This window comes from Grus americana, chromosome 3 (genome assembly GCF_028858705.1).
Source record: "Grus americana isolate bGruAme1 chromosome 3, bGruAme1.mat, whole genome shotgun sequence".
NCBI classification, from domain to species: Eukaryota; Metazoa; Chordata; class Aves; order Gruiformes; family Gruidae; genus Grus; species Grus americana.
This window is the reverse complement of record NC_072854.1, coordinates 27811417-27828492: the sequence shown is the minus strand read 5'-3', so window position 1 is coordinate 27828492 and position 17076 is coordinate 27811417. Positions and strand designations below refer to the sequence as shown.

At 40.8% G+C, this 17076-nt stretch overlaps 1 protein-coding gene across 11 annotated transcripts in view; it reads left to right on the top strand.

The window, feature by feature from the left end:
* DST (dystonin) overlaps window positions 1-17076 on the top strand; it is a 311102-nt gene that overhangs the window by 35195 nt on the left and 258831 nt on the right. For 2 of the 11 annotated variants that reach the window (XM_054822951.1, XM_054822950.1), the window contains exon 1: window positions 424-583. The exons of 5 other annotated variants lie outside the window; for them this stretch is intronic. In XM_054822951.1, the coding sequence (XP_054678926.1) occupies window positions 493-583 (91 nt within the window). In that variant the 5' untranslated portion in view covers window positions 424-492. Of the gene's footprint in view, window positions 1-423; window positions 584-17076 lie in introns of those variants that run through there. 4 more of the 11 variants (XM_054822948.1, XM_054822947.1, XM_054822943.1 and 1 more) reach the window with 3 other exon arrangements.

Here is a 17076-nt window from a genome sequence, read left to right as displayed (position 1 = left end):
CCCAGCCCGCGGTCCCCGGGCGGTGTCCGCCGTGCTGCGATCCCTCAGCGCCAGCCCCGTAGGGTGACGGTGCCCCCGCCAGCCCTGTCTGTGCCGCGGGCGTCGCGTCCCCGCCCCGGCTGCCACCCCCCTCCTCGTCCCAGGGGGAGGCCGGGGCAGAAGGATGGGGGGCGGGCGGGAGGCGGTTCAGGGCCGGAGCCGCGGAGGCAGAGCTCGCCGGCCCCTCAGGCGGTGCCTCGACGATGGGGCTGGAGCCGGGCGGCTGCGGCGGGGAGGCGGCGGCCGCCGCCGGGCTGGGGCCACCTCCCTCCGCGCTCCGAGGGGCGGCTACCGAAACCCGAGCGGCCGGCGGGGGCGTTTCCTCGACCGGGCTGGCAGCGCCCTCCCCCTCGCCCTCCCTCCCGCTAGCCGTTGGGTTTTTTCTTGCGCTGTCCCCGAGGCTTCTGGCTGCCCGGAGCCGCGCAGGGAAGCGGGTAGGGCTAGCCCCCGGCCATGGCTGGCTACCTCTCCCCCGGCGCGTACTTTTACGCCGAGGAGCAGGAGTACCTACAAGCTTACGAAGATGTCTTGGAGAGATACAAAGGTAGGGCAGCCCTCCCTGCAGCGGGGCCGCCGCACCCACCCAGGCTGCCGCTTGCCCCGCCGGGCGTGGCGGCTGCGGACACGGGAGGCTCCGGCGCTGGCGGGGGGCGGCCAGGTGCGCCCGTCCCGGGAGGGGGGAGATCGACGGCCCCGAGTCCCTGTGTGGTGTCTGTCCGGGGGGGGAGCGGACGTCGGCGGCATCTGCGATAAATAAAAATACCGTCTCTCCCTCGCCAGTGGGTGAAACGCACTGTTTGGGGATTTAAAAATGTCTTTTTCGAGTGACGTGCGGATACGGTGATTTACATCTCGATGTGCATTTGTCTTCAAAGCTTCAGTTTATGTTGGCCTTTTTATTTTGGTTTTGTGGTCAGGCAAACAATGATCTTAGTTCATGTAGCACCTGAGTTTTTTCATCGAATACAGAAAAATACAAGAAAAAGGCATTCATCTATAATAAAGATGCATATAGCTAAATTTATCTTGCTAGAAACATAAATTACGTTGCTTTCTTAAATTAATTGGGATGGAAGAGATGGTTTGGGCAATGTGATTCATTACTCTGTTTTTCAGTCATTCGCTAATACTAAATCTGAAAATGCTTATCAGAAGTGTAATGGCTCTGATTTTAATTCAAGTGAAAAAGGGACGAAGTTAACTGTTAAGACTCAATTTTCATCCCAGAAATAGTTTTTACAGTGTGTCACAGCATATGCTGACATTTGCAGTGCTGAGTCCTTTTGTAATGTTTGGGGAAAAGATAGGTTAGATTTTTATATTTGAAATTTTTCAGCTGTCTGTTTCCAGTCAGTTCTAAAGGTTTTGGTTAAATCGTTTCCACTGATGGGAATGGGAGTGGCATAGTTTAAGACAGCTTGATTTGAAGATACCGATAGTTGATTTTATTTAATCCAGGTTGTTAGCGGTAATATTTTGAAAAATAAACCCTTTACAGATGGTTATTTTGACATGAGAACTTGTCAGGTCTGAGTCTACTTTATACCTGTGTCACTTGCAATTTCATGTGTCATTGACAGTATTGACTAATGACTCCTTTGTGTCTGTTGCCCATTGTGTCAGTGCAGCTATGGAGCATGTGCACTGTTTCTGTACTGAAATGCATTAGTGCATTTTAGTTGAGAAATAATTACGGTTTGTAATAAATAGTCTTCAAAAGCACATCTTTATTCCATTCTCTCCTATCTTTTTAAGTCATCAATTACTTCATATGTAGCTGAACTGATTTTTGCAAAATTTTAAAGCAAGTAAGACTGTTTACTTTGTAAAAGAAAACCCTGAGAAAACTTGTTTCTCTGCTCTGGTTCTAACCCAAAATACTGCTATTCTGTTTTAGATTACCTTTGATTTTGCTGCTAGAGTCACGTTTAATAAAATTCATTCTCATACCAGTTTGTCTACTTGCTTAAAAACCTGGGAAAGATATTAGGCCTAATTTCCCCTATTTCAGTGGGAGTTTTATCAGGAAAAGGACTGAAAGATTTGGGTTTTTAAGTGGGGGAACAAAAAGGATTTTAATTCAAACAAACTCCTAAAACTAATTCATGTCTCTCCTAGAAACAAAGTACATTCTGGAAATATTTGAGTATATTGTACTGTGGGGATAACATCGCATCCATTCACATGCTATTTTCAGTGACAGCCAAATCCCGAAATTATTCGGAAGGATCCTGTTTCTGTTGTCTTAGTTTTTAGTGTCATATTCGGTATATTGGTATGCTGTGTTTTGCTACTCAAGGTATTCTTTATTCAGCCATTGGGAGCAAAGGTAAAGATTTGGACTTGTTTTAATTAAGATATATTGGAAACCTGGAAAACACATTATTTTTTAAAATGTGTTTCCAAGCCGGTCATGATTTCCCATCCGAGTCCCAGTAGTATGACTTCACTACAGCGATTGTTGTTCTGATGACTTGCTATGGGATCTGATCTAATCAGAAAAGAATTGCTACAATATAGGCTTTGAAGAGGGAGTGCCATTTCTCTGAATTTCTCAGTTTTGTAAACACCACCTTTAGTAATTTTCTTAATCAAATGCAAACCATGTTGACTTCGTATTTTTAAGATAAACTACAATCCATAATTTTAATGCTAATAGTTCCTTTTTTTTTTCCTTTTTACAGTCTGCAGAATGCTCTCGTATTCATCTAGGGCATTATCAGGGTGCCAAATTATCTATGCCCCAGCTGTTGAGTACTGTAACTAGCAGAGTCAGCTGTACGGAATTCATTGCCTGTCTTGGAAGGCTTGGGATCATATGATGCCGCATCGTTAAGACGTTAGAGCCATTTGATTTAGGAAGAGAAAAGCATTCCTTTTTAAACGTAGAAAAGTGAAATTTTACTCTTCGTCCATTTCTGCAAACAAAGGTGTCTGCGGATCTTGAAGACCATACAATACAAATTACCTTGTTGTTTTAACAGTTGAAACCAGGGTATTTGTACATCTCCAAATTCTGTCTGCTGACTGTGCCTCTGGCTGTGACAGTAAATAATTAGGCAACTGTTTGCTAAATCTGAGATAGCACAGAAGAGCTGTTTGCTGTGGAGAAGAAAGTGTTGTTTTCTGATTTCTGGTCAGCTCAGTTGCTGGCTGTAATATTTTTTTCTTGATTCATGTAGTAATTCATTGGCAGTATTTCTAAAGCATTTTGGTGGAGGAGAAAGTGTCACATTTAGAAATCATGTTGAATCAAGCTAGTTATTCAGGGAAAAAATGCTTCTTTGTTAGTAGCACCTCTAGGAATTCTAAGGCAAAGCCTTTGTTGTGGTAGTGGCGATAAAATGCCCAATATATTTTATCTGGTATGTTTGATGTATTTTGCATCTTTTTTGTGACTGATAGAAAGATGAGAAATTGTACAAATAGTTGTTAATGTAACTAACAGTTCAACTTTATTTCGAAAACTATATTTGAGCTCTCTAGGAAGTTGTAAAGAACTTAAAAAACCCAGTCTTGCTGTTTTGTAAGTTCTCTCACCATTGCCTGTGAACAAAAATTAATAAAATTATTGTTAGCTGCAGCCTTCTTGGTAAATAAGAAAATATCCAATAGTATTTCGTATACATTTAATTTTTAAAATATTAATGCCATCTCTATCAGATGGCATAGGTATGCATTGTTCCATACCAACAGCATTTGAGTATTAAATATTTGAAGATCACCATTTTAAGCTTTAACTGCAGTGCATTCATTAGATTTACTCTGGTATACGCCAAGAATTGAGACTTACATATATGATCCCTGTGGAATTGGATAGTTCATTTCAGGTAGAACTTTTTTGTATTTTTCAGTTCAGATAGTAAATATTTACTTCAATATCAGCCTTCTTTTCCTGCAGGATTTTGAACAATTATGTAACAGAGTCACGTCCCTTTGACATCGTTATTGAAATGGGCACATCTGTTACTGATCTGTGTGACTGCTCTCTCTGAAAAAAGCTAATTCTTAGCATTAAGTATTGAATAAATTACAGTTACTCAATAATGTTCTTACAGTCATGTAAGCTATAAAAGTTTAAAATGTATATGGTTATCTGGCCTGTGCAGACCTTTTAGTGCAGTAGATTCTGGCAGTATAGGAAACAGATCTGTTTGAAAATTCAGCTTGACATGACTGTCCATGAAAAATACAGCCTTGTGGTTCAGGGACTTGACTCAATTGTTGTCGGTGATAGGAAAGGTATCATGGCAATATTTTCTTTGGATTGGATGCCCAATTCCTGCTTCCTTGGGGTACTTCAGGCTCGCTGCATAGCCTCTGTCTCTGCAGGAAGGAGGGGCAAGTCTGGGACTGGGGATAGCAAAAGCCAGGTTGGGTTGTTTAAACTTTGGTACATTTTGTTTCACTGTTGGCATTTCTATCTTGCTTTAAAAAGATCTGTAATACTACACATTCAGCTGAAGCACAGCAAACAGTTCTGTTTCTGTATTCTGAGAACAAAGACGCTGGAAATGGACGAGAGCTAGCAGGTCATCTGATGCATTTCGTTGCCTGTGTTAGGGTTCAGAATTAATGTAATTTGTTCTAATGATTGATTGAGGTTAGCGTCAAGTAAAGGTGTTCTGACATTGTTTGGGTACAGTTTTTGAATTACAATTAAAAAAAAAACAAACAGATGCCTGTCATCCAGATCCTTTGAGCTTCCTTCAGGAAGGGACCATTTGGTCAGAATGGTTTTCATACATCTGAAAATGAAGCTGCTGCTGCTGCATTTTGGGACTTTGGAAGCTCCTAAATGTGTTTGGTATCAGACTTAATCCAGGGATATTCTTCTTCAGAGGTAGTTTCATAAAGCAAAGACAGGAGGGGCTGTCCAGATGCTCCTGGCTCTGGAATCTGTGAATTTCTGTATTTCTTATTTATGCTCTGAACTTACAGTCTGCAGAAACCTTGCTCTTCTGGGCTGTTGGCTGTGAACTAGTCAGATCTCCTGTTTCAGGGCTTCTGATTTTGAACTCAGAAAGAAATACTGGAGTGAGTAATAGATTAGATGCTTTTAATTTATTTTCCTCCTTTGGCATAACAAAAATGGATGGCATATAGGTGTTAGTTTTGCAGGGCATGTAAGGAATTTCCACCTTGGATCGTTTTCTTCCACCTCTTTTCCAGGTGCTGGTAGTACCTAGCCTTGGAATTGATCACTTTTTTGTTCAAATAGGACAGAGGGGTTTTTGCTGACTAGTGGAGGGTACGTGTGGATTATCCAGCCACACGTCACCTAATCCTTTCTTTGCCACCATGCAAGTCTTCAGCATGATGACACTGTAATTTCCTCTGTTCCTAGCACATTTCCTACAGCAGGTTAGCCTCCCGGGAACGAAGCATTTTAGCCAGCAGAAAGTGCCTTCAGTTAGGGATGGAAACGTAATGGCATTTGTGCTGCATGAAGTCAGATGAAATTAGTGGAGTCCTTGGGCCATGTGAAAATTCAAAACCTGCAGCTTTACTCTGTTTCAACATTCCTCCTTCTTTAAGCAGAAGGTTCTCACATTCAAATTGCTTGGAGACGGGATTTTTTTGGACTGCATTTCATCCTAAATACGCGTCAGATTGTGCTGATTTGACTTGTGTGACCACTTCACTTGAGCCGAGTTGAAGAGGTCTTAAATTCATTGGAATAAAATGAGAACCTGAATACTAGACAATTCAGTGAGGTTTTGTCTGTGTAAAGGCCTTGAGATTTGGGCAGCAGTTTCTGAAGCTGAGTTTGATGGTGTACATAAGCTGCAATTGCATCTGCATGGTTTTAAGAGATACCTGTTTGGATGACTAAGGCAGGCAGAATTTGGCCATCGATTCAAATATCTTTGGTATGTGAATTGGGGCAGAAATCAAAGCTCTGTTTCGTATCTTTTCTGGTACTTCCCAATTCCCACTGAGTCAGCAGCATCTTTTAAATAGGGCTCACAGCAATATTCCATAATTCCTTTTTTTTAATGGCCAAAACCGGAAGGTGGTGAAGTATGGGGGGGGGGGACGACAAGGAAAATAAACTTCAGTCATCATTGTGTTAAAAGACTTGTTTTGGCACGGTGTATATTTTTGGTTGAGGCGTTTCTAATTGTTTGCCGTGATTAGTTTGCTAATCCCTAGTGATATTTTGCTTGAAAACCAGATTATACATTCTCTTTTTCCTCTACACTGTTTAAAACATGCCTGACTTAAGGAATTTATTCTACCATTTTGCTAGAATGTCAACATGTACTTGGAATTAAGTGCTTGGTAAAATAAAAATGGGCTTTTTTACATGCTTAAAGTTAAGTACAAGTATTTGATAAGTTCAGGCTTAAAAGAATAAAGTTTTGTAAATGTCAAATATGAATGCAGCTTATTGCTGCATGCCTGAAATGTTTTCTGTAAAACATCATTAAAGCCGTTTAATTTAACAAAGCCTTGATTTTCCGTAGTGGGTGAAAATATTCATGTACTGAATGCTTTCAGTCAACCCAGCTTTCAAACAGGTGAAACAATGCTTACAAAGACACTTCAGTCTGCGGGTCAAATCCTGAAGGGCATGTTAATGGCCAGATCTTACAAGTTGATCTGTGTAGGCAGACTCCGGTGCTTTTGTGGGAATACACTGGCTTCAGAAATCCACCCACGCAAGCTTCTTCCCAAGATTGGGGCCCAAGTAGTAGCTCAGCCTTTAATAGGCATACTCCTGCTGAAATCGGTCGTCCTTTAGGGGGTTCGGTTTGGCCTTAGCTTCATTAAAAGCAAGTTAGTGTGTTTCCGGGTTTAATTTTATTATACCTGGTAAATACATTGTTTTGTTGCGAAGTGTAATCAATCAACTTTTTGGAATTCGTACATTTTGAATAAACTGACAAACTGTAATAAACTGACAAACTGTAAATAAGTCTGTGAAAGGAAGAGGTTTCTAGGCAAATGTATCGAGGGTTAAATTCTGCGCGTTGCAATTACACAATTAGTGTAACTATTTCTGTAAGACAAGGAGGATTAGGCCTCTGATGGGCTTTTCAGTAGCATAGGCCAAAATCTGCTCTTGATTATAGCCACATGGCCCTTTTGAACTTGGTTTGCTTTTAAATATTGTTTTCATTGTTCAGTTTCACAGTTAATATGTGCAATTCTAGTATTTAATAATGTGTTCTGCAATGCATATAAATACAGATCGGCAATTAAGTGGGGTTCGTAATCTCATTGTTTGGCCTGTGATTCAGGTATCCAGCTATCTGACAGCTATGACACTGCACCACTTGCATCTAAAATTAGTAGAGCTCTTCTGTACTGGGATTAGAGAGATGTGTATATGTTTTAGTTCACAAAATGGATAGGAATCTGACTATACATCTTTTGGAGGGATGTTTTGGGCAATTTACAGATGAGGCTACAGGTGAACAGAGAAGTCCCTGAAGGTCTTTTGCTGGGTACTGAAATGGCTATCCTGTCATCCTGCCTGGAGCCTTTTCTTCTGCCTGCTCAGGTTACAGCCTGAGCCTTCCTCATGTGACAGGGTCTTTTAGGCACTGTGGAAGCAGCATTAGAAAATGCGTGTGGTCATTTGGACAAATGTTTTACAGTAATTATAATAATAAAGCATCCGGAGCAATTCTAGCAAAAGAGCTTTTTTGAAAGAGCAATGGCACTTGTAATGCTGTGGTTTTTACTCAAACAAAACTTCTGTTCATTTTGATAGGAGTCAGGAACTTAGCTATTGATGTTTATAAATATTTAATGCTTTAAATTATTTTGCCTTTAGATAAATTTTTAACCTAGAGAGACAGGATTTACATTATGTCCTAGAAATTAGGAAATGACCCAAGCATTTGTCTGGAGAAGCTGCTGTTGTGTAGGTGTCCATAACTTCTGGGAATAAGGTATTGTTGCTAAGGTAGTTCTGGTTTCAGAGTAGGATATTTTTCAAAAGCACACCTAGCAATTTTATTGCTAACCCCAATGACTTTTAATAGAAATTAGGTGCTTCACTGCTGTTTGTGCCTTGAAAATTCTCTCCAAGTGACTATACATTGTTCAGATCATAACCTGATGCTGGAAACTGTAGTATAATACCATGTATTACAGATTAGTTCTGCATTTAAAACTCAGTTTTTGAAAGGTTTTATATATAAAATCTTCTGTGGAGGAAAATTCATCATAATTTTTAGAAGGAAGGTTGGTTTCAGAATTGAACATTTTCAAACATACCGAATTTTCTTTGTATTGTAGAGCAAACATTTTTCTCAGGCTTTGACTTCTACCCCCTTCGATTTTTAAGGGGACAATTGCTGAGAAACATTTGTTGTGTTTTTGGGTAGGTTTTTGGTTTTCTTCTTTGCAGATAATTTTTGTTGACATCCAGTTTACAGTAGAGTTAAAGCAGCATTTGGCTCAGTATCTCTTTAAAGGAGAGAAGAACAGACACAGATGAGCTACAGGAAGAAAGCCAAAGTTGATTAGATCCCTTGATGAAATTACCTTATAATTTTACCATGCTCAACAGGATACTTTTGCATTGTTCTGTTTCAATTTTTTAAAATAGAGCCCTTGTTAATAAAGTCCATACACTCCTCCTGAGGCCAGATCTAGCCTACCTCTGAGAATATCAACCCAAATTCTAATTTTCTGCTTGTTTCTGTTGCGAATTGTATTAAATGAAATCAAACTGATTCATGTGAGCATTGTATGTTTCTACTTAAACTGTACATTTATTTTTGGTTTCTCATGGATATACATTTCCTTATATTACATTGAATCAGTTCAGCCATCCAACGTGCTGTTTCAAGTGGGTTTACAGTAGCACTGAGCAGCTATCTGTAGTTTGCAGCATCAAACATTTATAATCTAATGTGTAAAGATTACATTAGTGTCCTAGAAACAATACATGTTTATGTCTTGATATTTTGACTGTCATACTGAAGCATTTTTTGGCTTTGGGAACCACATATACTCAAGAGAATTTAAATAATTAAGTTTACATTTTGAGAGCATGCATGTCTCTGCAATAATTTGCAATTTAAAACCAAATGTAAGGATTTGATTAAGTAACATTAGAAAGTGGGGGATCATCTTTATTCTAAGCATGAAATGTATTTTGACTTCAGTGCCTAGATTTTTGTAGTCATTTCAGTGACCAACATGGTGAACTGTCTGTTGGAGATTTAGATGTGTGACTGAAATGTTGATGAATCTTTGTACAGTATGTGCTGGATGTTGGATTTTTTTCTTCATGTTTCCCCAGCCAGTCTGCTTTATTGAGTCTACGCACCTCTGATCTGTCATTTGCCTTCTTCAGGGTATGCTTCTTCGCTGAAGGTTGCATGCCCTCTTCTGTTTTCCTAGTAAGAAATACCTCAAGTTGGGGGGTGGGGGAGAGCTTTTTTTAAAAAAAAAAAACCAAAAGACTTTGTTTCTAGCATCTGGAAGATCCAGTGTGAATCCTGTTACTCTACCCTTGGTTCCTGTAGGTTGGATTCCTTGTGGATCTGCACCTACAAAGTGCAGGCAGAAGATCAGCTTGCTTTAAGGCGCTTATGGTGGGACACACCTGTGTACCCCCTGTCCCAACTTTGCAGAGGAGTGAATCGTACTTTCTCCTCAGGCTGATCCCTTCCCAGTCGTTAAGGAAATATATAAGACCTCCATTCCAGTCCCCTCCTGCCCGCTGCTTGAGCGGAGAGCACCCATGGAGCGCTAGCTGTCCTCCTAGAAAACAACACGGGCTTCACTCCCTGAACTGCAGTTGAAGTTGTAGAGAAACCTTTGAGATTTTCCTTATCATAATCAAATGTAAAAACTGTACGTGTGTGGAATAAGATTTCTCAGGCTACGTGCCTGTGTGCTGGTTCCTGCTGTGAACTCGAGTTCCTAGAGTCAGGATAAAGCCTGACTGGGACTTGAGTCTCAGGTCATGTACTGACGTGCTGGTGTCCTACTGTGAGAGCATTTCAAGTGTAGAGTTTAATTCCTGTCAGTGAAAGTGAGAGAAGAATGCCCCGGGGACAGGCATGAACATGGTCACTTCTTTTTGAAGTGATTGTATTTCCTTAGCTCCTGGTTTCAGTAATCTAACTTGCACCTGGATGTGTAAGCATTGCTGTTCAGGGCGAGAAAGTCAGTCTGGTTTCATGCTTGGACCTCGTGCTCCGATGGAAGGAAATGCTCCCTCCCCGCTGTGTGCGACCAAGTTAATTAATTACGCAATGTGCTAAGATGTCCTCTGTATCTTAACTGCATTTTAAACCCCCAAGGCTTGTTTTCCATGTATTGGCTTAACAACTCAGCTGATAACAAATAAATCAACTTAAAATTATTTGTTTATTTACTCAGAAGAAGAAAAAAAAAAAGCCATCACAGTATTTATCTCAAGGACTAGCAGTTAGTGTTGACAAGTGGCTTAGATGCTCTGGAGAGAATGGAGCCTGCTTGCCATTTGATTTTGCCAGGCTAGCAAATAAGCGAAAGGGAGTCTAATTTTTTTTTTCTATTTCAGCTAAAATGTTTTTAGTTCTGTATTTCATGATTAAAACTCTCAGCTTCTACAATAGTTTTGTGCTTCTAAGTTCTCTTCATGCCATAGTACTAAAGTATTTAATGACTGTACATACACTTCACTGCTCCTACTGCTGATGTACTTTGTGAGGGGAAGCAGTGTGATTGTGTGTAGTACCTCTGTTCCATTACTGATTTATGTCATGTGTCATTGATATGTATTTTAGAATACCCATTGATTTTTTTTTTCTTTTAGATAGTTCTAGAATACCAAGTATAAGATTTATTGATCTTTGTGCAGTTAGCAGGCAGTTTTCCGCTGATGGTCTTGGTAGTTCAGAGATGCTTAGCTTCTGTTTTTCATTCCCAATACTTTTTTACTTTTTGTTTAAATCATATTTCATATCCTGTCATTGTCTAATAATATTTCCAGTTTCAATAGGTTGGTTTTTAGGTCTTAAAATTTTGGAGTTCTCCCAATCTGAAAACAATTGTATCATCAGACAAGATCCCATTTTTTTGTTTACTGCCTTTTCCAAATCTTTAATACATGCAGAATGCATTGATGAGTTCTGGAAAACCACACCATTCTTCTCACATTGGAAGGCAGCCAAAATTAAAGACTTTATTATTCTGTAAGTAATTTTTCAGGCTACAAAAGGATCACACACTATGTCCTAGTTGGTTTTAGTCAGCTTTTGGAAATATATGCCAATTTTCCCTCTATTTACCTATATATACACACACCTTTTTTATTTTTAACTCAGAGGAGTCCAAACACTTATGGAGGAATTTGATTTATTGTTGCAGAAATTATGGAAATTTGGCATTGTATTCTCAGTATCTTGCCCAGTATTTTTGGGTTTTTGTTTTAATTTGTGCTTTCCAGTTACTCTCAGTGGATCTAATCAGAGCTACATCAGTAATTTCTCAAGCTGCTTCGTTCATTTCTTGCAAATAATCTGGAAAATAGTGATGTATTTTAGTGTAAGTTTTTGTAAGCAATTTTTTTTCTCTGATAGCTTAAGTTGTAGCAAAGTGATGGTAGTTGGCTATGTAAGCTGCCTATAGGTGGATGTGTTTAGGTTTCCTGTGTGGCTACATCATTGCTTCTTTGAGACTTCTTCCTGTGGTGGAAGGCAGTAATTTTTCTGTAAAGGAGGCTGTGAGGAAAGGATCAACAAATTGTCTTAAAGACTAGGTCCTTGCTCAGGCAAGAACTTATTCGGATACTTAGCCACTGCAGCGGCTTGCCTGGTCTTGCTGCCTCCCTGATCCTGATCATCCATGAACATGTGTGTTATTGTCTGACTTGTAAGAAAATTCTCTTTTCTTTTTGATAGGTACTATGTCTCTTGTTTTGTATGTTATCCTGATTTTCCAGCCATTGCTTGGGTAGGGCTTTTGTCTCGCTAAGGAAACATTTCTGGTATAGCAAACTTCTATAGCATGTGTCTGTTTACTTGTTGACATTGGGCATTTAGGTTACTAGCCTGCTGGTACCGAAGTAAATTATACTCCATAATGTTCATGTGAAAAGGGATCAACATTGCACTCTTTTTCCTTGTTTAAAATGACTTTATGACCTCCTTCCATCATCTAACAATATCTATGGTACTTGTATAGGATGGGAAAGTTTTAGAAAAATAGGAGGATCTTTGTGTATATTGTAAAGCAAAAATTTCCCTTGCTACCTAATGTTTTCTTGTTTTCTCTGGATAGATATGTATTTGAGTAAGATTGCTTTAGTTTTAGTTTTTCCTGCTTCTGTGTGACTTACCTGTTATGCTTTACTCTATTTCATAATTATAAATTTTGGTTATTTTTAATATAAGTAATTTAAAGATACTATTGTTTACCTTTTTGAAATCCAGCATCAGTTTTGACCTTTGAAATCTTAACTGCAATAAGATTTTCAGCTGTTTGATGGCCTCATAGTGATCTTCTAAATTTTTTTCTAAAACTTGAACAAGATGACATCAGGAGTGCCTTCCTCAGTGTTAAAAACAAGTGATCCCCAATCTTGTCCAAAATACCAACAGCATCTGTTAAATTATATCTTGAAGCAATTGATCAAAATAAAGACTGAAGATTTCAAGATTTAACCTTTTAAAATTTGTGATATTTTTTTTCTGATTTGGAAGGCACTAATGGCATTTTTATTAACCTCAGTAACTATGTATTTATATTTACCTCTTCTCCCACTTCATCTTCCCCGTGCTGAACATTCCGTGATGGATGCTGTTGGCTGCTTTATGAAGAGTGGTGCCCTTCATGATCTTATTGCTGCTCCCTGTGAAGTTTGTAAACAGGGATTTTTGTGTGTCGGTTACTGCTGATATTTTTAGTGTGACAACACTTTTATCTGCAAGCAGAGCTTTTTATCTCACCCGTTGGGCCATTTTCATTTTTGACATCAGGCTAAAGCTATTTTTATGTTTTAATTGATATCACAGTTGCTGTTCCTGTCGTTTTTGTTCGGGCCCTGAGGTCAGTAATGAGCCTGACTGTCCCAGCCCACCCCCTGGGGCTCCCCCACCTGCCCACGGCCCAGGACCCCACGTCAGCCCTCTGGGCCCATCAGCCCCTGCCCCAGTGACACCGCAGCAGGGCCGATCTCCAGCTCCCCACAGCCCTGCCGTGCCCAGCCATGGGCCCCGCTGAGCTGGGTCCACCCGCAGGCCCACATCCCAGCTGGTCCCCACCTGTCCCTGTCCCCAGGGAGGCACCTGGGGCTGCCCCGGTGCCCTGGCTGCCTTGCTCCTGCCTGGGGCGGTCAATGGCCCCTGGCTGCCTGGCCCTGCCCTGCTGCCCCTCCATGGGGAGCCCCCTATCCCAGGGAGCTGCGGGCCTCTGCTGCACTGTGACAGTTCCATGCAGGCCTATCTTTTGCTTCACCTAGTTTCTCTTCTTTAAATTGCCTTTTCACTCCTAATCAATTTCTTTCTTTGTAATTTGTCCTCTCTCCTGGCCTCAGGATACGTGCATGGCAACTTTTCATATTAGAGCGTGATTTATACCTGCTTGGCTTTCTGTACCTTCCTAGCTGATTGTATTCTATCGTGTCCTGTTTAGTGTTGGCCATTCTAGAAATTATTGTGTAGTTGAAAAACTGCTGTGTGAAACTAATGCATTTTAATGATGTGTTAAGGCAGTGTTATTGATGCAGTTTCTGTGAACATAAAATTAATTTGTTTATACAGCTTTGGTAAAGCTTGATTCAAATTTTCTGACAGGTATCTGCATTTCATTTTCTCAGTTATGGATATGTGTTTACTTGAGGGGAAAAAAATAAGCCTCTCTTTTCTCTTCATGCTTTTGAGCTTTTAATCAGAAAGGAGTATGGGGAGGTTCAGTTTTAGGGCTGATCAGTGATTTCAGTACAGATGGGCATAGTAGTTGGCAGTTGTCATGTCTGCTCAGGGAGCATAGCTGCAATAAGTAGCTCTTGTTAGTCTTTGGTGCTGCAGGAATAGTTATGAAATAGCTGAAGAAACTCTTGAATTACTCTTAAAATGCGATGGACTAAATACTTAGTGTTGAGTTTTAAATTTTTTTTGCTATTTTTTTTGTTTGGTGTGTTGTCCCGGTTCCCCCATTTCTGAGTGGACTAAAATGTAACACTGGTAAGATATTTTGCTCAGGAGGTGTAGATCTCAGAAAAATGCTTAGAGAACAAGGAGCACTGAAAGTCTTAGAGGGAAGGTGAAGAATTGAGATAAAGGCACTGCCTTCATATGAGGGCTTGACAGGAAGATCAAACATGTGCTTGAAGATAATGGCTTTTATTATTATTAGTAGGGCTTAATTACTTTAGCCTTCAGCCTAACAACCCAGTGATGGAGAAGGAAGAGCTGTAGAACAAGCTCATTGCACAACTTAAAGGGTACTGAGAAGTAACTTTAACAAGTCACTAAGGAGCTGGGAAGAGAGCTGTCTCAGGAGCTAGGATAGCCTCATGCTTCATGCATATATATTGCTAGTTGGAAAAATAATTAGTGTTTGGAACGTACTGTGATCCTTGGAAGAAGTGCTCTGCAGCATGTTGTTATGCTGATTTGATACCCACCCCTCAGACCACCCAGTGTACAGAAAACTCCTTTGTCTGGTGCAATCAAGAAATGAAGGCTGAGAGGTACTAAAGCCTTAATGCAAACTGATGTTTAGCAGTAAGGGTGTATGTAACAAGACCATGTAGAAGACAAAGGGCAAAATCCAGGCCTAGATCCTGCCTAAATTGGGATGTTCCTTACAGCAGTCTGGGTTAGCTGCTTTCCACCACTACCAACTTCTTTAGGCATCTGAATTTGTGAGGAGCATCAGTGTTTTGCTTAAAAGACACTTGGGTACCTGTGTCTTCACAGAAATACTGCATTCTCAGGGGTTACGAGCTCATCTTCTGCCTCGGGTTCACTGTACGCTGAGGGTCAGATGCCAAATTGTCTGGATGTTTCTTTGGTTTACTAACCAGGGAAACCTAATCCAAATCTGAATGCTGCTTGTGTGTGAATTTGCATAACAATAACAGTGATTTGAGTATTTGCCTGAGAATTAGACATAATTTTAGGCTTCTCTGAGCTTGAAGAGTTTTGATTATCTGCAGCTCGGAATGCCACAAGTTTTTGGATGTTTGAGTAGGAATATAATGTTTTTCTCTTAAAACTGAGTTGCTCTGTGAACAAGTAGGAGTGAGAAGGCTTAAAGGAAAGCAAATTATACATTGGTGTTAAGGAGAGGGAAGTGTAGGTTCTGGTCTTTGCCTCTAGGGCTTTTTGTTTGCTGGTGTTTATATTCATAGAAAATTCAAAGGACAGGATGAAACACTGAGCTGAACTCTACTGTATGGTAACATTTCCACAAAGACCCAGAGCCAGAGAAATTCCACTGATGTATTCAACATTGACAACACGTATAAAATGTAGAACTGTCAACATCGCGAATACCAAGAGAGGTTATGACACTGCCATTCGAGGATATAGATGTCTTCATCGAAAGCACTGATAACGTCCATTGAGAACAGAGGATCCACACAGCAGTCTGTGATAGGAAACTCTAAAAATTCCAGCAGAATTGGGCTGTGGCAGGTAGCTGGAGCACTTTTTATGAAAACAACAGTGAGGATTTGGAAGATTCCCATGATTTCCCGTCTCCATACTACCTTCTAATGTGTCATCCAGATAAGAGGATGGAAACTCTGAGGAACGTGTTGGGGAGCAGCGAGCGCTGGCCGCTCTGCGAGGGACTGGGTGCCCCGTGTGATAACCAGGCTAGCAGAGCCCCTGCCCGTGGGCCCAGCCCCACAGCCTCCGAGTGGGGCAGTGCCCAGATTCAGCTGGCAATTCAGATCACCCAGGTGGCTGGGGATGTGCCCAGGGGCTTGAAGAGAACTGTCTCAAGGCTGACCAGTCTCCAGCAGTGCCGTCTCCGGCTTCCCTTCAGCAGGGGCTAATAAACACCTTGCTGCTGAGTCTAGCTGCACACACTAAATCCCTCATTCCTTCCCTGCCTTATACAACACCTCCCACCCCCGCCCCCATACAATGGTTATTTCCAATATTGTTACATGTTCCTTAAATGATAGAACAGACATTGCTTTGCAGCGTCCTGTCACTCAGGAGGGGAAAGCTTATGGTCGTTAAGAGTTGTTCAGCTGGATAGAAGATACATTTGTCTGTCTCTGTGGCTACTGATGTGCTTCCTTGCCTGTCATGGTCTGATGTCCCACTGTAATGTGGGAAAGAGATGCTTGCAAGGTCTTGCACAGTCTCATGTAGACTTTGTTACTGACAGTCCTTGACTATTTGTTGTGTTTGAAGCAAATTGTCTTTCTCAATTACATTTCAGCTTGCCACTCAGTGGTACAGATTTTCTGCATCTTGTCCTTGTCTCGTGATACTAAAGTTTCTCTTAATTGTCAGAGTCCGTTGCTGCGAGGTCAGCTTGGGATCCAGTGATTTTGAAATTTATGAATCTCCCCTCACATGTCTCTGAATGTTGCCTTTGTGACCTTATGCCAAGTCAAATATCACTTGAGCTATTTTTGGTAGCTGTTATTTCAGCAACAAATTTCTACCTGAATCTCCAAGCAACAGCATTCACCAGGACCATGAAATTCCCATCTGATTCATTTCCGAATGATGGATTTTCATCTAAAACTTCCCTTCTTTTTAGAACCACATTTATTATAGAAGAAATAGAAACAGATTTAATGTCCCCAAGATTTTGATTTCTTTTACTGACTATTACCTCCTCTGTTTGTTGTGGTATGTGGAAATTAAGAAGGCACAGCTGTGTCTTCACAGAGGGTATTAAAGTGCATAACCTAGTTAATCTTGCCAAGATACCAGCTGTCTGGTAACCTTTCCCTCCTGCTGGACGTCGGGGCTCACACCAGGAGACCAGTTGCTGTATCCTCCTCCTACTTCAAGGGTAGGTGAGTTAGTACAGCAGCAACATGGTGTAAACAGACAAGCAATGCAAGCAGTATGCTTTGGAGTTAGCTACTGAATTGGATGTTCAGTT